Source organism: Arachis ipaensis, chromosome B10 (genome assembly GCF_059453495.1).
Source record: "Arachis ipaensis isolate K30076 ecotype BB chromosome B10, ASM5945349v1, whole genome shotgun sequence".
Lineage (NCBI taxonomy): Eukaryota > Viridiplantae > Streptophyta > Magnoliopsida > Fabales > Fabaceae > Arachis > Arachis ipaensis.
Window position 1 is genome coordinate 29,376,567 of NC_142435.1, and position 24,700 is coordinate 29,401,266.

A 24,700-nucleotide genomic window follows, 5' to 3' on the forward strand; every position below is an offset into this window, starting at 1 on the left:
TGTTTTATACTATTTGGATACAACTGAATTGATTAAGTTCTAAAAAAAATGAAAAAGACTGATTTACATTTATATTAGTATAAGAAAAGAGTAATTAGTATAAGTTAAGAATAAATAACGAAAAATATAAAATATGATATTGAAATCAATTGATTCTTATTAATTTATAATCTAAACATAAAAATTAATTTTCAACTCAATTTTGTTCTTATTTTATATTTTTTCCTAAATACAATAAATAATTCACAATTTAATTCCAAAAACTTTTATTTCCAAATACATTCTGAAAGAGAGCAGTTTTTGGCTCTGTTAGGATTTTTTAGTGCTCTGTTAGGGTTTTTTAACGGAGTTTCTACTGCCATCAAGGCTACATTGTCAACGTCAATTAAATCTCAATACAAGTCTACATAATCTGCATGGCTGAGACAACGAGGGATGAAGATCGGACCGAGGAATACAACCGAAAAGGAGGTAGGAATGTGATTCTACTGGAAGAGGCAGACATATCAGAAGGTATTAAGGCTTGCTCCAATAGTCTCTTTGGCAGACTCTTTGCTTCCAAAACCTTCTCAGTTAGAACCATGGAGAATGCTTTAAAGGCTTTATGGAAAAATCCGGAAGGATTTAGCGTGAGTGACAAAGGGGATAATTCTTTCCAATTCTTTTTTAATAAAGAAGTGGATGTCTTGCGTGTTAAACGTAGTTCTCCATGGCTATTTAAAGATTATGTGCTCCATGTCAAGAGATGGAAGGAAGATCAGAATTGTGATGAAGAGAATATTTCCAATTTTCCAGTTTGGGTTCAATTTTGTGGTTTGCCAGAATTATTTAAAGCCCTTCGAAGTTGGACGTAAATTGGGAGAGAAACTGGGCACAGTGTTGGAGGTAGGTAAATTTTAGATGCGAGGCAGAGAAACTAGGATTGTGAAGGCCAAAATCAATATTGATGCTTCCAGGCAAGTGAGAGATCAGTTAATAGTGGCAGGACCTAATAAAACGGAGGTAGAAGTGGCACTACGCTATGAGAGACTTGGAAAGTTCTGTACCTATTGCGCAAAATTGGGGCATGAGGTAAAAAACTGCCATGATTTGTTGAAGGACACATAGAGTGATATGGTAAAAGAGGATGACATTGGCGAATGGGTTAAAGCAAGCCAAGTGGGAACGCGAATCTACTCTGAAGGAGAAAGAACATTCAGCAACTCAACTCAAAATCAGAATAAGGCCACTCAACGTAAGAAAAAACCGGTCTTAAACTGCTTATTGGAAGAATTTACAGGGATGTCAATGCAAGAAGGGAAACAAAGTTTGAAACCATAAGACACTGGTAACAGGGCAGCACCTGAGTCACCTCAATCATCCAATTCTAGAACAGAATGCATGGAGGTTATCATAGCTGGTCAGTCTAATACCAAGGAGGATGAAGGGCAGCTTATGCAATTTGCTATTGGGCAGTGTCTCACCACAGAGAAAGGTAGGAAGTGGAAAAGATTAGCAAGACAAGGTACTACATAGTCAGATACTAAAAGTGAACACAAAAGAAGGTTGATGAGTGGTATAGCTGAAGGATCTACAAAGAAAGCAAGAACAAAGGATGAAAATGCAGTTGAACAGATGGTGGAGGGTGCCAGCCAACAAATGGCACCCAAGGCGCCATGAGAACTATAGTTTGGAATTGTCGTGGTTTGGGGAGACCCCTGACAATTCACACCTTAAAAGGGATCTGTAAATCCCACTCCCCCGAGATTGTGTTTAAAAGTTAAAAAAAGAACCAATCTCGACAGGTGGAAGCAAAACTTCAAGTATGCGGCTACGAAAACTGGCATATTGTTAACCCGGCAGGAGTGGCAGGAGGACTTGTGCTAGCTTGGAAGGACAACATCAGTGTTCAAATTATTAGCAGTGGAGAATTCTTTGTGGCAGCCGAAATTAAGGAAGTCGGAAGTGATGTGTATTTTCGGAAAGCGAAAAACGAATCCCAAACACACAAAACTAACCGGCAAGTGCACCGGGTCGCATCAAGTAATAAAACTCACGGGAGTGAGGTCGATCCCACAGGGATTGAAGGATTGAGCAATTTTAGTTTAGTGGTTGATTTAGTCAAGCGAATCAAGAGTTGATTTGAGTGGTTTGTATTCGACAGAAGCTAAATTGCATGAAATTAAAAGGGAGAGGGGCAATTGCAGTAAATTAAAGAGCAGAGAAGGTAAATGTGCTGAATCTTAAAGAGCAAGAAATTAAATGGCAGAGACTTAGAACGCAAGAAATGTAAATTGCAGAATCTTAAAGTGCAAGAAATGTAAATGACTTGAATTGTAAAGGGAATTGGGAAGTGGATTTGCAGAATTTAAACAAGGAAAAGTAAATTGCATTAATCAGACAAGTAGAAGGTGACTGAATTGAACCGGATCTAAAACGGAAATGTAAATGAACTTGAAAAGCTTTAAACAGAGAATTTAAAATGCAAACTCCAGATCTCAGGACCCAAGAGACTAGATAACCGAGTCTAGATCTCAATGCCTTCCTAGATCCAAATGTAGAATTCAATTGCAAGAAATAGAGAAAAGTAAATAGCAGAATGAGTAGAAGAAGAGACAATGAACAGAAATTTAAATTCAATTATGCAGTAAAGAAAACAGAGAGATCTCAGGATGAGATTGAAATAGAATTCCTTCAATTCTCCAACCCAAGATCCAAGACAAATGTAATTGAAATTGAAAACAAGAAAACTAAGAGGAAGAGAATTCAATTCTCCTACTCCGAAACTCAGAAACTCCAAACAATTCAAAACCAAAAGCTCTCCAAAAACTACTCAGCAAAAGTAAAAGGAAAAGCTCCCTTTAAAACTTAAATCCTAAGCTATTTATACACTTTCTTCAAATGGTCTTCAAGCCTTGAATTGGGCCTTTGCTCTTGATAGAATTGGGTTGATAATAGTCTCTGTTGATTGCTCTTGGAGTTGGAGAGAAACCCATTGTGAACCGGGTCAAGAATCATAAAAGTTTGAGTAAAAGTTTGAGGCAAACTTTTACTCAAACTTTTTATACCAGATGGCTTCACTTGCTGCTACCAACGTTTGGGCTAAAGTTTGAGGTCAAACTTTTGCTCAAACGTTGGTCCCCTTGTGTATATGTGTGGCGCCAACGTTTGCCAAAAAGCTTGAGGCAAACGTTGGCGCAAGCTTTTCTCCTCCAGGGTGTTCAAGTGTGGCGCCAACGTTTGCCAAAAAGTTTGAGGCAAACGTTGGCGCAAGCTTTTCTCCTCCAGGGTGTAGGTTTTGTGATGCCAATGTTTGCCAAAAAATTTGAGGCAAACGTTGGCTCAAGCTTTTCTCCCAAAAGTTTGAGCTAAAGTTTGAGGCAAACTTTGGCTCAAGCTTTTTTCCTCTAGAGTGTTTTCAATTCTTCCAAAAGTTTGAGCTAAAGTTTGAGGCAAACTTTAGCTCAAGCTTTTTTCCTCTGGAATGTTTTCAACTCTTCTAAAAGTTTGAGCTAAAGTTTGAGGCAAACTTTGGCTCAAACTTTTTGTTCTCTCTTGCTCCTAGCCATTCCTTCTTCCTTCAACCTTCTTCAAAACTCTTTTCACCTATCATCAATCAATCAAAACAATCAAAGCTATGCCCCAAATCATAAGATTGTGTTTCTTTCATAATATATGACAATTATAGCACAAAATCTCATGAAAGTGCATTAATTCATCCATGGTTGATTGAATAAAAGGAAACATGGAAATCTACCCAATTGGCTTGCTTATGGCTTAAGAAAGTGCATAAATCAATTGAAAACAAGTAAAAAAAAGACTAGTGAAACTAGGCTACGATGACTTGTCATCACAACACCAAACTTAGAGCTTGCTTGTCCCCAAGCAAGAAAAGAATTATTGAGAAGAAAGAATGAAATGGAAGAGGATGTTCATGCTAGCAGAGTATTATTAGTAGTTCATGGGGTTTTATGTGGATAAGTAAACACTCACTTCTTATTGATTTTTAGGCCTAGAAAGTCTCCTTCAAGCATCAAGCAACACACTGCTATGACCTCTCATTATTCCTTTGTCCTTGACTATTATTTTTTTCTAAAAGCTTTAGTTCAGTGTCATGTGTAACAAGTTCATTTATTTCTTTATACTTGACACATTATTCACTATAGACACTTGGCTCACATTCCTTCTTAAAACATTGATGCCCAGCACCTCTTTGGGTTACTAAATGCCTTGTAGTTAGGTTGCTCTTGATAGTGGACTTTCAGCTGATGATCCCGGGTTAGTTAACCCAAGTCACCAAGTGTTGATGCACTCCAAAGAACTTAATAATCCAAGCAGATCCTAGTACAAGGACACCACAGGCATATATTCTAAGGTTCAAGCTATTGGTGTCTAGCTTTGTTTCTTTTTATTTTTTTATTCTATTGCCAATTTTTGGCCTTTTCTTTTCTCTGTTTGTTTTTCTTTTTAACCAAGGACTTTTATTTGATTGAGATTCATAGACAGTAGGCCACTTTCTACTTAGAAGGAGACATCCTAGTTCTCTTATTCACTAAAAGTGAGGTATCATACAATCACACATACATACCACCACTTACTTTTATTGTACTTCTATCTAACAGAGAACTATCCTACTTCACATTCAAACATTTCTTTTATTGAATTAAAGATGCAGGGGACAAAGTATGCTTTTTGTTAAGTGAAAGTAAACATACAAGCATACACTTAGGCTAGCTTATTTATTTCAAAAAAAATTGATTCTACTTGTACTAGATGAACACTTTAGCAAGATATAAATCATACCATCTCTCAACAGCTGAAGTTAAGTATAGATACAACCTATTGGTTTGCAGTTCTTTTGTCCTTCTTTTTGTTGGTCCCCTTTTGAGTCATGGTGCATAATGTCTTCAATTGGTGGTTAGTTCTCTGCACAATTTTCAAGAGTTACTTGCTTCTCAAGCTCTTAAGTGACTGGTTAGTATGCATGAATTGAGTGTGGCTTTTGGATTTAATTTGGTATGGGAACACCAAACTTAATTCCTTGCCACTGTCTCTAATGCAACAGGTTGTCCACTTATGAATTCTTTTGGCCTTGATAAAGGTTATGGAACCAAAACTAAAAAGCAATTAAATGGTTGAATAATTTGTTTGATTGCTTGGAGCTAGCATTATGCAGGAGGTGAGAGTATGCTTTTGAATGAGATTTTGGTGGAATACCAAACTTAGAATCCTTCATTCTCCCTTAAATTGTTTTGGTGTGCAACACCAAACTTAGCTCCTTGCAATACATACTTAATTATTCAACATTTTTATTGAAAAAGCTATGAAAAGAAAACTACCTCAGGTTGGGTTGCCTCCCAACAAGCGCTCTTTTAATGTCACTAGCTTGACATCTTGTTCTTTGATCATGGAGGTTGAAAATCATAGTGCCTCAACTTTTCTCCTCTTACTGTGAACTTTCTTCCGGTCTCCTCTTTGATGATCTCTAGGTGTTCAAGTGAAAGGATCCGGTTCACAGTATAGCATTCAGATGATTGTGGGGACACCTTCATTGGTTGGGTGTTTAACACTACTTTATCCCCTGGTGAAAAGCCTTCAGTGGGGATTTTCTTGTTTTTCCACCCTTTTGGCCTCTTCTTCTTCTCTTCTTTCTTAGGAGATGATTCATGCCTTGGTGGTTCTTTATCTGGAATGTTGAGGTTCTCATCTGGGGGTTTTGGATCTAGTTTCTCCTTGATTTCTTTGGTCTGTTGCACCATCTCTACTTCTTTCAAGCATGGATGTAGAAGTCTTGGAGTTAACTCATTGAATGCCTCCTTTAAGCTTTGATCCTTGGCCTTATCCTTCATACAATCTTCTTCTTGAGTGGGCTCATGTGGGGTTTTAAAAACACGGAATGCTAGGTGCTCATCATGTACTCTCAGCAACAATTCCCCTTTTTCAACATCTATCAATGCTCTTCCCGTAGCAAGAAAAGGCCTCCCTAGGATAATGGGAGTGTTAGGGTCCTCCTCCATATCCAGAATGACAAAATCAGCTGGGAGAAGAGATTTTTCCACTTTTACCAGCACATTCTCTACAACTCCAAGTGCTTGCTGAATGGATTTATCAGCCATTTGAAGGAGTATTCGTGTGGATTTCAGCTCGACAATTTGGAGTTTCCTCATTAGAGACAAAGGCATCAAATTTATGCTTGCACCAAGATCACAGAATGACTTCTCAATTGTTATGTTTCCTATGGTGCAAGGTATATAAAAACTCCCAGGGTCATCTTTCTTCTCTGGCAACTCTCTTTGGAGAATAGCACTGCATTCCATTGTCATCTCAACAATTTGTCCTTCTTTTAGGGACTTTTTCTTTGTCAGTACTTCCTTCATATATTTGGCATACAATGGCATCTGTTCAAGTGCTTCTAAGAAAGGAATATTGATGCTGAGTGTCTTGAATATGTCCAGGAACTTTGAGTATTGCTTATCCTCATTCTCTTTTTTGAACCTCTGAGGGTATGGAAGTTTGGGGATATATGGCTTCACCCCTTCCTTCTTCTCTTGTAGCTGTGGCTTAAGGATGTTCTTGTCTCTCTTTGAGATTTTTGCATTCTTGGTCTTTCTATCCTTTTCTCTTCTCTCTTCTGTCTCTTCTTGTAGAACTTCTCTGTTGTGTTCTTCCTGATTGATGACTTCTTTCCCTCCAGTCTTCTCACTTCCCACTGTGATTGCCTTGCACTCCTCCCACTTTGTACCTTTTCCTTTGTCCTTTGGGTGGTCTTGAGTGGCACTAGGGGATGCATTTGATTGCTTCTCACCCATCTCTATAATTTTTTTAGCCATTTGCTCCATATGTCTCTCAAGAATTCTGATTGAAGCTTCTTGATCTTGTCTTGCCATCTCTTGATTTTTCATGAGTTTCTCCATCATTATCTCTAGACTAGAGATTCTTTGGGAGTCTGGATTTGGTTGTGGTTGTGTAAAATGAGATGGTTGTTGCTGGAAGTTGTTTGAACTATTTGTGGGATTATTTTGTGGGTGGAATGTGGATGTGGAAGGTGGATGATGGTTATTTTGGGGTTTTCTATATGGATTGTGGGTTATGTTTTGCTGGTTGTTGTTCTGGTTGTTTCTTGAGTTGTTTTGGTTTGAATTTCTTTGCCATGGTTGTTGGTTTTGAGTGTGGTTATCTCCCCATCTGAGATTTGGATGGTTCTTCCAGGATGAATTGTAGGTGTCACCATAAACTTCATTTTGGCCGTAGCTTTGGTTGTGCACATATTGAGGTTGTTCCTGCTGTTGATCTTCTTGGTTTTCTTCATTTTGCCCCCATTTGGTTGATAATTGGCTTGTGTTGATTGCTGCAACTTGGAGACTATCAATCCTCTTGGCCATTTGATCAAATTGTTGTTAAATTTGCTGCTGCATCATTTTGTTTTGAGCCAGAATTGAGTCCACTCCTTCCAACTCCATCACTCCTTTCCTTTGTGATGGCTGGCGTTGTCTCTGATGAGCAAAGAAATATTGATTGTTTGCCACCATATCAATGAGGTTTTGGGCCTCTTCAGCTGTCTTCATGAGTTGCATTGAGCCTCCTGCTGAATAGTCAAGTGCCTCTTGAGCTTTCATTGTCAGTCCTTCATAGAAATTTTGGAGTTTAACCCATTCATTAAACATCTCAGGAGGGCACTTCCTGATTAGAGCTTTGTATCGTTCCCATGCCTCATACAAGGGTTCAGCATCCATTTGTGTGAATGTTTGTACTTCAGTCTTCAATCTAATAACTCTTTGAGGTGGGTAAAACTTGGCAAGGAACTTGGTTACTAGATCATCCCAGTTGTTGATGCTGTCTCTTGGGAAGGATTCCAACCATTGAGTGGCTTTGTCTTTGAGGGAAAATGGAAATAGCAGTAATTTGTAACTGTCAGGATGCACACCATTGGTCTTCACTGTGTTACATGTCCTCAGGAAGGTGGATAGGTGCTGGTTTGGGTCTTCCAAGGGGCCTCCTCCATAGGAACAGTTGTTCTGCACCAAGGTGATGAGTTGGGGCTTCAATTCAAAGTTATTTGCATCGACATTTGGGGTAAGGATGCTACTCCCACAATGCCTTGGATTAATGAGTGTATATGAAGCCAAGACTCTCCTCTGGGGTTGACCATTGTTGTTGGCCATTTTCACTGGTGGATTTGTTAGATTTGTTGAGTGTTCCTCCAATTCATGATATTCTTCATCTGATTCTTCCTCTCCAGTAATATTTTTTTCTCTTGCTTCTCTTCTTATCCTTCGGAGGATTCTTTCGTCAGTTTCATGAAAGGTAGGGATCTCTCTTCTTGTATCTGACATACAAGCAAAACACAAGAAACACACAAAAACCAGTGACACTTCAATCTATTGCTAGAATGAAGTTTGAGTTAGCTTAAGCAAAAATTCAAACAGTTAGTGGGTTAGTAAAAAATTAAAGAAACAGAAAAGAAAAAATGCTTGATCTAGATTTCCACTTCACTTAATCATTGTCAATCTAATCAATCCCCGGCAACGGCGCCAAAAACTTGATGTGTATTTTCGGAAAGCGAAAAACGAATCCCAAACACACAAAACTAACCGACAAGTGCACCGGGTCGCTGGTGCACGAAATTGTGATGTCCAGGCTCGAACAATCCCTGGCAACGTGAGCAACTTGGTACGCGTAATCGTGATTACACTTTAATTATGTAAAATTCATGGCTCTTTCTTTCCCTGGCAATGGCGCCAAGAACATGGTGCCAATACCATGGTTCACAACTTCGATACAACTAACCAGCAAGTGCACTGGGTCGTCCAAGTAATACCTTACGTGAGTAAGGGTCGAATCCCACGGAGATTGTTGGTATGAAGCAAGCTATGGTCACCTTGCAAATCTCAGTTAGGCAGATATAAATTGATAATGGTGTTTTCGAATAATAATTAATAGAATAGGGATAGAAATACTTATGTAATTCATTGGTGAGAATTTTAGATAAGCGAATAGAGATGCTTTCGTTCCTCTGAACCTCTGCTTTCCTGCTATCTTCATCCAATCTGTCTTACTCCTTTCCATGGCTGGCTTTATGCAAGAGCATCACCGTTGTCAGTGGCTACATCCCCTCCTCTCAGTGAAAAATATGCTCACATGCTCTGTCACAGCATGGCTAATCATCTGTCGGTTCTCGATCATGCTGGAATAGGATTCACCCTCCTTTTGCGTCTGTCACTAACGCCCAGCACTCGCGAGTTTGAAGCTCGTCACAGTCATTCAATCATTGAATCCTACTCGGAATACCACAGACAAGGTTTAGACTTTCCGGATTCTCTTGAATGCCGCCATCATTCTAGCTTACGCCACGAAGATTCTGGTTAGGAGATCTAAGAGATATTCATTCTAGCTTATTTCAAGTAGAACGGAAGTGTTTGTCAGGCACTTGTTCATAGGGGAGAATGGTGATGAGCGTCACACATAATCATCACCTTCATCACGTTCTTGGGTGTGAATGGATATCTTAGAAGCGAAATAAGATGAATTGAGTAGAAAACAGTAGTACTTTGCATTAATCTTTGAGGAACAGCAGAGCTCCACACCTTAATCTATGGAGTGTAGAAACTCTACCGTTAAAAATACATAAGTGAAAGGTCCAGGCATGGCCGAGATGGCCAGCCCCCTAAAACGTGATCAATAGTCTCCTAAGATGAACAATGGATGAAAACTGAGACCAAAGATGTCTAATACACTAGTAAAAGGTCCTATTTATAATAAACTAGCTACTAGGGTTTACATGAGTAAGTAATTGATGCATAAATCCACTTCCGGGGCCCACTTGGTGTGTGTTTGGGCTGAGCTTTAGCTTTCCACGTGCAGAGGCCATTTGTGGAGGTTAACGCCAGGTTTTGATCCATTTCTGGCATTCAACTCTAGTTTTGGATCTTAATCTGGCGCTGGACGCCAGATTTGGGCAGAAAGCTGGCGTTGAACGCCAGTTTACGCCGTCTATTATTGGCTAAAGTATGGACTATTATATATTACTGGAAAGCCCTGGATGTCTACTTTCCAACGCAATTAGAATCGCACCATTTCGAGTTCTGTAGCTCCAGAAAATTCACTTTGAGTGCAGGGAGGTCAGAATCCAACAGCATCAACAGTCCTTCTTCAACCTCTGAATCTGATTTTTGCTCAAGTCCCTCAATTTCAGCCAGAAAATACCTGAAATCACAGAAAAATACACAAACTCATAGTAAAGTTCAGATATGTGAATTTAACATAAAAACTAATGAAAACATCCCTAAAAGTAACTAGATCCTACTAAAAACATACTAAAAACAATGCCAAAAAGCGTATAAATTATCCGCTCATCACAACACCAAACTTAAATTGTTGCTTGTCCCCAAGCAACTGAAAATCAAATAGGATAAAAAGAAGAGAATATACTATAAATTCCAAACTATCAATGAAACAGAGCTTCAATCATATGAGCGGGACTTATAGCTTTTTGCCTCTTGAATAGTTTTGGCATCTCACTTTATCCATTGAGGTTCAAAATGATTGGCATCTATAGGAACTCAGAGTTCAGATAGTGTTATTGACTCTCCTAGTTCAGTATGATGATTCTTGAACACAGCTATTTTATGAGTCTTGGCCGTGGCCCTAAGCACTTTGTTTTCCAGTATTACCACCGGATACATAAATGCCACAGACACATAATTAGGTGAACCTTTTCAGATTGTGACTCAGCTTTGCTAAAGTCCCCAATTAGAGGTGTCCAGGGTTCTTAAGCACACTCTTTTTTTTTTTTTGCTTTGGACCTTGACTTTAACCGCTCAGTCTCAAGTTTTCATTTGACACCTAAACGCCACAAGCACATGGTTAGGGACAGCTTGGTTTAGCCGCTTAGACCAGGATTTTATTGCTTTAGGCCCTCCTATCCACTGATGCTCAAAGCCTTGGGATCCTTTTTATTTGCCCTTGCCTTTTGGTTTTAAGGGTTATTGGCTTTTTGCTCTTGCCTCTTGGTTTTAAGAGCTTTTGGCTTTTTCTGCTTGCTTTTTCTTTTTCTTTCTATTTTTTTTCGCTATTTTTTTTCTGCAAGCTTTGTTCTTTGCTGCTTTTTCTTGCTTCAAGAATCATTTTTATGATTTTTCAGATTATCAAATAACATGTCTCCTAGTCATTATTCTTTCAAGAGCCAACATATTTAACATTCTTAAACAACAACTTCAAAAGACATATGCACTGTTCAAGCATTCATTCAGAAAACAAGAAGCATTGTCACCACATCAATATAATTAAGCTGAGTTCAAGGATAAATTCAAAACTCATGTACTTCTTGTTCTTTTAAATTAAAACATTTTTCATTTAAGAGAGGTGATGGATTCATAGGACATTCATAACTTTAAGACAGAGTTACTAACTACTAATGATCATGTAATGAAGACACAAACATAGATAAGCACATAACATAGAAAATGAAAAACAGAAGAAATAAGAGCAAGGAATGAATCCACCTTAGTGATGGTGGCGTTTCCTTCTTGAGGAACCAATGATGTCCTTGAGCTCTTCTATGTCTTTTCCTTGTCTTTGTTGCTCCTCCTTCATTGCTTTTAGATCTTCTCTGATTTCATGAAGGATGATGGAGTGCTCTTGATGTTCCACCCTTAGTTGCTTCCAATAATTGTGTGGAAGAAAATGTATCCCTTGAGGTATCTCAGGGATCTCTTGATTTGCAGTCAAATGTTCTACCACTGAGCTATAGACCCTTTTTGGAAGCTTTTGTCTTCCCTTTCCTCTTTCTAGAGGTTTCTCTGGCCTTAGGTGCCATCAATGGTTATGAAAAAAACAAAAAGCTATGCTTTTACCACACCAAACTTAGAATGTTGCTCGCCCTTGAGCAAAAGAAGAAAGAATAGAAGAATAAGAAGAAGATATGGAGGAGATGGATGGGAGTGTGTATTCGGCCATATGGGTGGGATTGGGTGGGAGAGAGATGTTGAATTTTGAAGGTAGTGGGTGTATGGATGTGAGTGGTAAATGGAAAACAGAAGGGATGATCATGAATGGAAAGAGAGATGATGAGGTAGGTGGGGATCCTGTGGGGTCCACAGATCCTGAGGTGTCAAGGCATTTACATCCCTGCACCAATTTAGGCATGTAAAATGCCCTTGCACACAACTCTGGGCGTTCAGTGCCAGGTTGGTGCCCATTTTGGGCGTTCAACGCCCATTTGTTGCCATTTCTGGCGTTGAACGCCAGAACCATGCTTGTTCTGGGTATTCAGCGCCAGAATGCTGCCCATTCTGGGCGTTCAGCGCCAGAACCATGCTCTGTTCTGGCGTTTGAACGCCAGACAGATGCTCCTCCAGGGTGGGATTTTTCTTCTGCTGTTTTTGATTCCGTTTTTTATTTTTTTGTTTATTTTGTGACTCCACATGATCATGAACCTATAAAGACATATAACTAAGAAAAATATAGTTAGATAAATAAAAATTGGGTTGCCTCCCAACAAGCGCTTCTTTAATGTCAATAGCTTGATAGTGGGCTCTCATGGAGCCTCACAGATGTTCAGAGCATTGTTGAGACCCTCCAACACCAAACTTAGAGTTTGGATATGGGAGTTCAACACCAAACTTAGAGTTTGGTTGTGGCCTCCCAACACCAAACTTAGAGTTTGACTGTGGGGGCTTGGGTTGACTCTGCTTTGAGAGAAGCTTTTCATGCTTCCTCTCCATGGTTGCAGAGGAAGATCCTTGAGTTTTAAACACAAGGGAGTCCTCATTCCATTGAAGGACTAGTTCACCTCTGTCAACATCAATCACAGCTCTTGCTGTGGCCAGGAAAGGTCTTCCTAGGATGATGGATTCATCCTCTTCCTTTCCAGTATCCAGGACTATGAAATCAGCAGGGATGTAAAGGCCTTCAACCTTTACTAACACGTCCTCTACTTGTCCATAAGCCTATTTTCTTGAACTGTTTGCCATCTCTAATGAGATTTTAGTAGCTTGCACCCCATAGATTCCCAGTTTCTCTATTACAGAGAGGGGCATGAGGTTTATTCCTGAACCAAGGTCACACAGAGCCTTAAAGATCATGGTGCCTATGGTACAGGGTATTATGAACTTTCCAGGATCCTGTCTCTTCTGAGGCAATGTCAGTTGATCCAGATCACTTAGTTCATTGATGAACAAGGGAGGTTCAACTTCCCAAGTATCAATGCTAAATAATTTGGCATTTAGCTTCATGATTGCACCAAGAAACTTGGCAGTTTGCTCTTCAGTAACATCTTCATTCTCTTCAGAAGAGGAATACTCATCAGAGCTCATGAAGGGCATAAGGAGGTTCAATGGAATCTCTATGGTCTCTAGATTAGTCTCAGATTCCTTTGGTTCCTCAGAGGGAAGCTCCTTATTGGTCACTGGACGTCCCAGGAGGTCTTCCTCTTTGGGATTCACGTCCTCTTCTCCCTCATTGGGTTCGGCCATTTTGCTTATGTCAATGGCCTTGCACTCTCCTTTTGGATTCTCTTCTGTATTGCTTGGGAGAGTACTAGGAGGGATTTCAGTGATCCTTTTACTCAGCTGGCCCACTTGTGCTTCCAGATTTCTAATGGAAGACCTTGTTTCATTCATGAAACTTACAGTGGCCTTAGATAGATCAGAGACTAAGTTTGCTAAATTAGAAGTATTTTGTTCAGAGTTCTCTGTCTGTTGCTGAGTGGATGATGGAAAAGGTTTATTATTGTTAAACCTGTTTCTTCCACCATTATTAAAGCCTTGTTGAGGCTTTTGATCCTTCCATGAGAAATTTGGATGATTTCTCCATGATGAGTTATAGGTGTTTCCATAAGGTTCACCTAAGTAATTCACCTCTGCTATTGCAGGGTTTTCAGGATCATAAGCTTCTTCTGCATAAGAAGCCTCTTGAGTACTGTTGGATGCAGCTTGCACTCCATGCAGACTCTGAGAGATCATATTGACTTGCTGAGTCAATATTTTATTCTGAGCCAATATGGCATTCAGAGTATCAACTTCAAGAACTCCCTTCTTCATAGGCGTCCCATTGCTCACAGGATTCCTTTCAGAAGTGTACATGAACTGGTTATTAGCAACCATGTCAATGAGTTCTTGAGCTTCTGCAGGCGTTTTCTTTAGGTGAATGGATCCACCTGCAGAAGTGTCCAGTGACATCTTTGATAGCTCAGATAAACCATCATAGAATATATCCAGGATGGTCCATTCTGAAAGCATGTCAGAAGGACACTTTTTGGTCAACTGTTTGTATCTTTCCCAAGCTTCATAGAGGGATTCACCTTCTTTCTGTCTGATGGTTTGAACATCAGCTCTAAGCTTGCTCAGCTTTTGAGGAGGAAAATACTTGGCTAAGAAAGCCGTGACCAACTTATCCCAAGAGTTCAGGCTGTCCTTGGGTTGAGAATCCAACCATAATCTAGCTCTGTCTCTTACAGCAAAAGGGAAAAGCATGAGCCTGAAGACTTCAGGATCTACTCCATTAGTCTTAACAGTATCCCATATCTGTAAGAACTCAGTTAAGAACTGAAAAGGATCTTCAGATGGAAGTCTATGAAACTTGCAGTTCTGCTGCATCAGAGAAACTAATTGAGGTTTCAGCTCAAAGTTGTTTGCTCCAATGGCAGGAATGGAGATGTTTCTTCCATGTAAATTGGAATTAGGTGCAGTAAAGTCACCAAGCATCTTCCTTACATTATTATTATTTTCGGCTGCCATCTCCTCTTCCTGTTCGAAAATTTCTGAAAGGTTATCTCTGGATTGTTGTATTTTAGCTTCTCTTAGTTTCCTTTTCAGAGTCCTTTCAGGTTCTGGATCTACTTCCACAAGAATGTTCTTATCCTTGCTCCTGCTCATATGACAAAGAAGAGGGCACAGAAAAAATAATAATAATAATATGGATCCTTTATACCACAGTATAGGGATCCCTGTGTGAGTAGAAGAAGAGGGGGAGACAAAGAATGTAATATAATGGAAGAAACACAATTGTGAGGAGGGTTGAGATGTGAGATGAGATGTTAGTAGATGAATGAATAAATAGAATAAGATGGGAGAGGGATAATTTTCGAAAAATATTTTTGAAAAAGAGTTAGTGATTTTCGAAGTAACTTGCCTCTATGTTGATGGTTTGGAAGCCTCAGTCCAAAAGAATTTAGACATGGCTTTACAGCCAGCCAGACTTCACATGTTTCATGAAACACTAGAATTCATTCTTAAAAATTCTGAAGAAAAATATATATAAATTTTTTTTTCGAAAACAGGTGAGAAAATTTTGAAATATTTTTGAAAAAAATTTGTTTGAAAAGAAAACAAAAAGAAAATTACCTAATCTGAGCAACAGGATGAACCGTTAGTTGTCCATACTCAAACAATCCCCCGGCAACGGCGCCAAAAACTTGGTGCACGAAATTGTGATGTCCAGGCTCGAACAATCCCTGGCAACGTGAGCAACTTGGTACGCGTAATCGTGATTACACTTTAATTATGTAAAATTCATGGCTCTTTCTTTCCCTGGCAATGACGCCAAGAACATGGTGCCAATACCATGGTTCACAACTTCGATACAACTAACCAGCAAGTGCACTGGGTCGTCCAAGTAATACCTTACGTGAGTAAGGGTCGAATCCCACGGAGATTGTTGGTATGAAGCAAGCTATGGTCACCTTGCAAATCTCAGTTAGGCAGATATAAATTGATAATGGTGTTTTCGAATAATAATTAATAGAATAGGGATAGAAATACTTATGTAATTCATTTGTGAGAATTTCAGATAAGCGAATAGAGATGCTTTCGTTCCTCTGAACCTCTGCTTTCCTACTATCTTCATCCAATCTGTCTTACTCCTTTCCATGGCTGGCTTTATGCAAGGGCATCACCGTTGTCAGTGGCTACATCCCCTCCTCTCAGTGAAAAATATGCTCACATGCTCTGTCACAGCACGGCTAATCATCTGTCGGTTCTCGATCATGCTGGAATAGGATTCACCCTCCTTTTGCGTCTGTCACTAACGCCCAGCACTCGCGAGTTTGAAGCTCGTCACAGTCATTCAATCATTGAATCCTACTCGGAATACCACAGACAAGGTTTAGACTTTCCAGATTCTCTTGAATGCCGCCATCATTCTAGCTTACGCCACGAAGATTCTGGTTAGGAGATGTAAGAGATATTCATTCTAGCTTATTTCAAGTAGAACGGAAGTGTTTGTCAGGCACTTGTTCATAGGGGAGAATGGTGATGAGCGTCACACATAATCATCACCTTCATCACGTTCTTGGGTGCGAATGGATATCTTAGAAGCGAAATAAGATGAATTGAGTAGAAAACAGTAGTACTTTGCATTAATCTTTGAGGAACAGCAGAGCTCCACACCTTAATCTATGGAGTGTAGAAACTCTACCGTTAAAAATACATAAGTGAAAGGTCCAGGCATGGCCGAGATGGCCAGCCCCCTAAAACGTGATCAATAGTCTCCTAAGATGAACAATGGATGAAAACTGAGACCAAAGATGTCTAATACACTAGTAAAAGGTCCTATTTATAATAAACTAGCTACTAGGGTTTACATGAGTAAGTAATTGATGCATAAATCCACTTCCGGGGCCCACTTGGTGTGTGTTTGGGCTGAGCTTTAGCTTTCCACGTGCAGAGGCCATTTGTGGAGTTGAACGCCAGGTTTTGATCCATTTCTGGCGTTCAACTCTGGTTTTGGATCTTAATCTGGCGCTGGACGCCAGATTTGGGCAGGAAGCTGGCGTTGAACGCCAGTTTACATCATCTATTCTTGGCCAAAGTATGAACTATTATATATTGCTGGAAAGCCCTGGATGTCTACTTTCCAACGCAATTGGAAGCGCGCCATTTCGAGTTCTGTAGCTCCAGAAAATCCACTTTGAGTGCAGGGAGGTCAGAATCCAACAGCATCAGCAGTCCTTCTTCAACCTCTGAATCTGATTTTTGCTCAAGTCCCTCAATTTCAGCCAGAAAATACCTGAAATCACAGAAAAATACACAAACTCATAGTAAATTCCAGAAATGTGAATTTAACATAAAAACTAATGAAAGCATCCCTAAAAGTAACTAGATCCTACTAAAAACATACTAAAAATAATGCCAAAAAGCGTATAAATTATTCGCTCATCAGTCACATCAAGTAATAAAACTCACGGAAGTGAGGTCGATCCCACAGGGATTGAAGGATTGAGCAATTTTAGTTTAGTAGTTGATTTAGTCAAGCGAATCAAGAGTTGATTTGAGTGGTTTGTATTCGACAGAAGCTAAATTGCATGAAATTAAAAGGGAGAGGGGCAATTGCAGTAAATTAAAGAGCAGAGAAGGTAAATGTGCTGAATCTTAAAGAGCAAGAAATTAAATGGCAGAAACTTAGAACACAAGAAATGTAAATTGCAGAATCTTAAAGTGCAAGAAATGTAAATGACTTGAATTGTAAAGGGAATTGGGAAGTTGATTTGCAGAATTTAAACAAGGAAAAGTAAATTGCATTAATCAGACAAGTAGAAGGTGACTTGAATTGAATCGGATCTAAAACGGAAATGTAAATGAACTTGAAAAGCTTTAAACAGAAAATTTAAAATGCAAACTCCAGATCTCAGGACCCAAGAGACTAGATAACCGAGTCTAGATCTCAATGCCTTCCTAGATCCAAATGTAGAATTCAATTGCAAGAAATAGAGAAAAGTAAATAGCAGAATGAGTAGAAGAAGAGACAATGAATAGAAATTTAAATTCAATTATGCAGTAAAGAAAACAGAGAGATCTCAGGATGAGATTGAAACAGAATTCCTTCAATTCTCCAACCCAAGATCCAAGACAAATGTAATTGAAATTGAAAACAAGAAAACTAAGAGGAAGAGAATTCAATTCTCCTACTCCGAAACTCAGAAACTCCAAACAATTCAAAACCAAAAACTCTCCAAAAACTACTTAGCAAAAGTAAAAGGAAAAGCTCCCTTTAAAACTTAAATCCTAAGCTATTTATACACTTTCTTCAAATGGTCTTCAAACCTTGAATTGGGCCTTTGCTCTTGATGGAATTGGGTTGATAAGAGTCTCTGTTGATTGCTCTTGGAGTTGGAGAGAAACCCATTGTGAACCGGGTCAAGAATCATAAAAGTTTGAGTAAAAGTTTGAGGCAAACTTTTACTCAAACTTTTTATACCAGATGGCTTCACTTGCTGCTACCAACGCTTGGGCTAAAGTTTGAGGTCAAACTTTTGCTCAAACGTTGGTCCCCTTGTGTATATGTGTGGCGCCAACGTTTGCCAAAAAGCTTGAGGCAAACGTTGGCGCAAGCTTTTCTCCTCCAGGGTGTGCAAGTGTGGTGCCAACGTTGGCGCAAGCTTTTTTCCTCCAGGGTGTAGGTTTTGTGATGCCAACGTTTGCCAAAAAGTTTGAGGCAAACGTTGGCTCAAGCTTTTCTCCCAAAAGTCTGAGCTAAAGTTTGAGGCAAACTTTGGCTCAAGCTTTTTTCCTCTGGAGTGTTTTCAATTCTTCCAAAAGTTTGAGCTAAAGTTTGAGGCAAAATTTGGCTCAAGCTTTTTTCCTCTGGAATGTTTTCAACTCTTCTAAAAGTTTGAGCTAAAGTTTGAGGCAAACTTTGGCTCAAACTTTTTGTTCTCTCTTGCTCCTAGCCATTCCTTCTTCCTTCAACCTTCTTCAAAACTCTTTTCACCTATCATCAATCAATCAAAACAATCAAAGCTATGTCCCAAATCATAAGATTGTGTTTCTTTCATAATATATGACAATTATAGCACAAAATCTCATGAAAGTGCATTAATTCATCCATGGTTGATTGAATCAAAGGAAACATGGAAATCTACCCAATTGGCTTGCTTATGGCTTAAGAAAGTGCATAAATCAATTGAAAACAAGTAAAAAAAGACTAGTGAAACTAGGCTACGATGACTTGTCATCAGGAAGCAGTGAGGTATGGGCATTCATTGGTGTCCATTTGAGTTGTTTGGAACAAATTCGATCCTTATAGTTTGAGGAGCTTACAATAATGAGCCAACACCTGGAAGGAAAAGTGGTAATAGCAGGCGATTTTAATGCGATAACAAGCCAAGCGGAAAAGGAGAGTGGAGGCCAAAAATCAGCAACCACCATTGCAACATTCACTAATTTTATTGACAGTGACGAATTAGTGGATATTGGAATGGTGGGGCGCCCTTTCACGTGGACAAATTGAAGACAAGGAGAGGATTTGGTGAAGGAAAGGCTTGACCGCTATTTAGTTGGGATGGAATGGAAGTTGAAGTTTCCGAATGCAGTGGTGCACAGGCTCACAGAGTCAGGCTCGGATCATGCTCCAATTTTGATGGAAACCAAACCTCAATCCTGGCATAGTAAAAGGCAGTTTAAATACCAGGAACCTTGGTGTGGAGAAGAGGATGTCAAGAGAATTGTTAGTGAAGTGTGGAGAATGGAAGTTGTAGGCTCGGCTATGTTCTCCTTGGCCCAAAAGTTCAAAGTTTGTAGACATAGACTAGTTCAATGGCAAAAAACTCACAAAGCAAACTCCCGGAAAACTCTCAAATATTTATTTACAATTATTTATTTTCTGTTATTCAACTCTCAAATTTCTCGGAAAACTCCTGATTAATAAGATAGCACCCTTTTGTCAACTCGTTGGAAAACGACCTGGGATTCATACTCCCAGTATTTTTATTTTAATTTTGTGACAACCTTTCTAAATTGATGGGCAGATTTTAAGTGGTTAAGAACTATACTCACAATGCTATTTCTATATTGAATTCTTAATTGGACGACTTCTGCCTCGCATCAATTTTTGGCGCCGTTGCCGGGGAGTTGCAATTGTGTGCTAAATTATTAATTAGTGTACATATTTTTAATTTTTGCATATTTTATTTTATTTTATTACCATGAGCTGTATGTTTCTTTCATTGAATGACGCGTTCATTGCCTGATCTGAGCTTAGCCGCATTTGATCCTGAAATTGAAAGAACTCTTTCACGTATTAGGCGAGCTCGGCATCGGTTAGCCTCTGAGGATGGTGAAGTGATTGTTATCAATTCACCAATCTCATCTGAGGGCGAATCTGAACCACCATCTAAGGAAGTACAAGCTCATCTACTACTAATTCAGTTGATTTACGTGTAGGTAACATGGCGGCACCCAGGAGGATCACTCTCCAGGAGGCAGGAGCCCCAGACTTTACTTTGCAACCGTATCAAGTGCGTCATCCAAATCTGGTTGTAGATTTTGAACTGAAGACTGCATTAATCAACTTGATGCCTAAGTTTCATGGCTTACCTGCTCAGGAGCCTATCAAGCACCTAAGGGATTTTCAGACAGCCTGTTCTACTATTAGGCATCATGGTGCAGATGAAACTTCTATTTTGCTAACCGCCTTCCCATTTTCTCTTGAGGGAAAGGCGAGGGAGTGGTACTACACTCATCCTGAAGCGACCGTTACTAACTAGGATACGCTCAGGAGAGAATTCCTGGAAAATACTTTCCAGCTTTACAGATAGACTAAGGAAAGAGATCTCTTGCATTATTCAAGGTGAATCAAAGACTCTTTATGAGTATTGGGAGCGCTTCAAGAATCTCTTGGGATGCATAACCCCATCACATGATTGACAAGTTAGTGTTGATCAGCTACTTCACTCAAGGCATGAAGCCTCGGGATAAGACTACACTGGATGGTACAAGTAATGGTTCCCTGAAAAAGTACAAGACCGCAGATGAAGCGTGGCGACTGATCAGCGACCTAGCTGAGTCCACTCGGAATCACAGGCACAGGAATAGCCACTCAAAGGCTGTTGCAGAAGTTTCCTCTAGCATTGAGACTTCTGCTCTTACACAGAGTATATGTGAGATGACCAACCTACTGAAGCAAATACAGCTAAATCAACAACAACCTCAGCCTCCCCCACCACAACAAAGTCAACAGTTAGTCCCTCAGAGAGTATGCGAAATATGTGCTGATTATAGTCATTACACTGATGAGTGTCTGCAGCTCCAACAAGAGTACAACACCGTAGCAACCACTCATAATTTCTATGACCGCCCAAATCAAGGGTACAATCAACAAGGCGGAAATTACAACCAAGGTGGAAACTACAACCAAGGTTGGCAAGACAACTCCAACCAGGGATGGAGAGACCATTCCAACCAGGGATGGAGGGATAATTCTAACCAAGGTTGGAGGGACAACTACAATAGAGGAGGCAGAGACAACAATAGAAATCAGAGGTGGAATAACAACAGACAGCAGAACCAAAACCAGCCCTATAAAGCACCTCACTTAAGGTAGTCCCAAGCACCTCAGAACAACCAACAACAGGCCCCTCATATCACTTACCCTTCTTCTTCTTCTCATGATGAAATGCTTCAGTCTATTGAGCAAAGACAAAAGGCCATGGAGAACACACTCAGCTCCACCTTGAACGGTCTGACTTCTGCTGTACAAGCTCTTGCCTCACAGATTGGATCAATGAATACTTCCAATAATCAGCCTTCAAGTTCCAATAGAATTCCTTCTCAACCCTTACCCAACCCCAAGGGTGGCATTAATGCCATCACTTTGAAGTTCGGAACCACACTGCAAGAGAGGAATCAAGAGGAGCCAAGCCTACAAGAACACGCCCCAGTTGAACACATAATTGAAGTGAAAGATGCTGAAGAGGAAGAGGAAGTACAAGACATGGTTGAAGAAGAAGTAGCACAGCCAAGGAATGGAGCACCAAAGGATGAAGAAACTGTAAGTGGCGCCATTCCTGTTCCATTTCCACTCCTTGCAAGGAAGTCTAGGAAGCAGATAGAACTTGATCCCAAAATTGTAGAAATTTTCAAAAAGGTTGAGGTAACTGTTCCCCCTTTTTTATGTTATTCAATAATTACCTAAATATACAAAGTTTCTGAAAGATTATGCATACACAAAAATAAAATTAATGAATTAGAAACTATTCCTTTAGGTAGTTCTATATATGCTTTAATGGGAGGTATACTTGAAAAATGTAGTGACCCAGGTCCATGCATGGTTAACTGTACCATTGGAGGTGTAATATTTTCTGACTGCATGTGTGATTTAGGAGCGTGTGTGAGTATTATGCCATTGTCTATATATGATGCTCTGAGGCTCCCTCCCTTAAAAAGGTCGGCAGCTCGTTTTGTTTTAGCAGATAAAAGCATCATCACAGTGGTTGGAATCGCTGAAGATGTGCTGGTAAGCATTAAGGGGCTCACATTTCCCATTGACTTCTATATCTTGGAAATGCCCCCTAATGACTCAGGAAGACCATCATCAATTCTGCTTGGAAGGCCATTCCGGAAGACTTCAAAGTTCAAGCTGGATGCCTTCTCAGGAACTTACTCCTTTGAGATATTTGGCAGAGCAGTGAGTTTCAGTTTGAATGAAGCTATGAAGCACCCTCCGGAAGATCATTCCATCTTCCAGTGTGACATCATTGATGAAACCGTAGCAGTAGTTCACAAAGAAGAAGCAGAAGAGAGGCACATGGAGCAAGGCCCAAGTGTGGGGACACCCTCTGAACACAATAAGGACACATTACCATTATCACTAGCTCCAGATGATTCAAAGCCAGCCATGAGCAGATATTGGAATTAAAGCCCCTTCCACCCCACCTCAAGTATGCTTACCTTGAGGATAATCAAAAGCTCCCAGTTATCATTGCAAAGGAACTCACTTCCTAACAAGAGGAGCAGCTGCTCAGTGTGCTGAGAAGACACAAGAAAGCAATTGGGTGGAGCTTGGCGGATATAGTAGGCATCAGCCCTCAAGTTTGTGAGCATAGAATATTCTTAGAAGAGGGAGAAATGCCTGTCCGTCAACCCCAAAGAAGATTGAATCCCATCATCTTAGAAGTTGTCAAGAAAGAAGTGACCAGGCTACTTGAAGCAGATATCATCTACCCCATTTCAGATAGCGAATGGGTCAGTCCAGTACAAGTGGTGCCCAAGAAATCTAGAGTAACAACAGTAAAGAATGAGCATAGAGAGCTGCTGATAACTAGAGTACAGAATTCATGGAGAGTTTGCATTGATTACAGGCGTCTCAACCAAGCTACTTGCAAGGATCATTACCCCTTGCTATTTATTGATCAGATGCTTGATCGTCTGTCAGGTAAATTCCATTACTGTTTTTTAAATTCATATAGCTCCTGAAGATCAGGAGAAGACTACTTTTACATGTCCCTTTGGAACGTATGCATACAAAAGGATGCCTTTTGGCTTATGTAATGCACCTGCTACTTTCTAAAGATGCATGATGAGCATCTTCTTAGATCTTATCAAAAGTTGTATGGAAGTTTTTATGGATGATTTTAGCGTATATGGCGATTCCTTTAACCTTTGCTTGGATAGTTTAGCTAGAGTATTAGACAGGTGTGTTAGTTCAAACCTTGTATTGAATTTTGAAAAATGTCATTTTATGGTAAAACAAGGGATTGTTCTAGGACATGTTATCTCTAATACTGGTATTTCTGTAGATCCAGCAAAGGTAGATGTCATTTCTAGTTTACCTTACCCCTCTTCCGTGAGGGAAGTCCGTTCGTTCCTTGGCCATGCAGGTTTCTACAGGAGATTTATCAAGGACTTCAGTAAGGTAGCATTGCCTTTATCTAGACTGCTGCAGAAAGATATTGAGTTCGAGTTCAGTGAGGATTGTATGCAAGCATTTAATAAGCTAAAAATCACTTTGACTCAAGCTCCAATTGTGAGCGAAACAGACTGGAGTCAGCCTTTTGAGATTATGTGTGATGCCTCCAACCATGCAGTAGGAGCGGCGCTGGCTCAGCGCGAAGGTAAGGATCCTTTCGTAATTGCTTATGCTTCTAAGACCTTAGACGCTGCTCAGTCTAATTACACTACCACTGAAAAAGAGCTTCTAGCTATTGTTTTTGCTCTGGATAAATTCTGATCCTATTTACTTGGTACTAAGGTAGTAGTGTACTCAGACCATGCAGCTTTAAAAAATTTATTAGCTAAAAAAGAGTCCAAACCAAGGTTGATACGTTGGATACTGTTGTTGCAAGAATTTGATTTAGAAATTAAAGATAAGAGTGGTAACCAAAATTTAATGGCATACCACCTGAGTCACCTTGAGCACATTAAGGATGACTCCACTCCTATCAATGATGCTTTCCCATTTGATAGCTTGCACGCAGTATCCGAAGTAGTTCCTTGGTATGCACCTGTAGCTAATTATCTAGTTAGCCATACTTTCCCTCCTAATTTTACTAAGCGTCAAAAGGACAAGCTGAAAAGCGAGTCTAAATATTATATATGGGATGACCCATACTTATGGAGGTATGGTGCTGACCAGGTAATTAGAAGGTGTGTGCCTCAATCAGAATTCCAGTCTATTTTAGAGGCTGCCACTCTTCTGAGAGTGGAGGACATTTTGGCCTTCAAAGAACAGCTAGAAAAATCTTAGACTGTGGATTCTGGTGGCCCACTCTTTTTAAGGATGCCACTACCTTTTGTAAATCTTGTCCCCATGCCAAAGGTTTGGGAATATATCCAAGAGGGATGAGATGTCCCAACAGATTATGCTTTTCTGTGAAATTTTTTATGTTTAGGGTATTGACTTCATGGGTCCATTTCCAAACTCTAGTGGTTACCTTTATATACTGTTAGCTGTAGATTATGTCTCTAAATGGGTGGAAGCAATTTTTACCCGTACTGATGATGCTAACACT

At 39.8% G+C, this 24,700-nt stretch overlaps 1 protein-coding gene across 1 annotated transcript; it reads left to right on the forward strand.

The window, feature by feature from the left end:
• Nucleotides 1–416: 416 nt before the first annotated feature.
• Nucleotides 417–854, forward strand: LOC107620329 (uncharacterized). The gene has a single exon (XM_016322507.1). It carries the CDS (start codon nt 417–419, stop codon nt 852–854), a length of 438 nt encoding a protein of 145 aa, XP_016177993.1.
• The last annotated feature ends 23,846 nt before the right edge of the window (nt 855–24,700 follow it).

Excerpts from the sequence above, each read along its gene's own strand:
- LOC107620329 (XM_016322507.1), top strand. The coding sequence starts at position 417 with ATGGCTGAGACAACGAGGGATGAAGATCGGACCGAGGAATACAACCGA.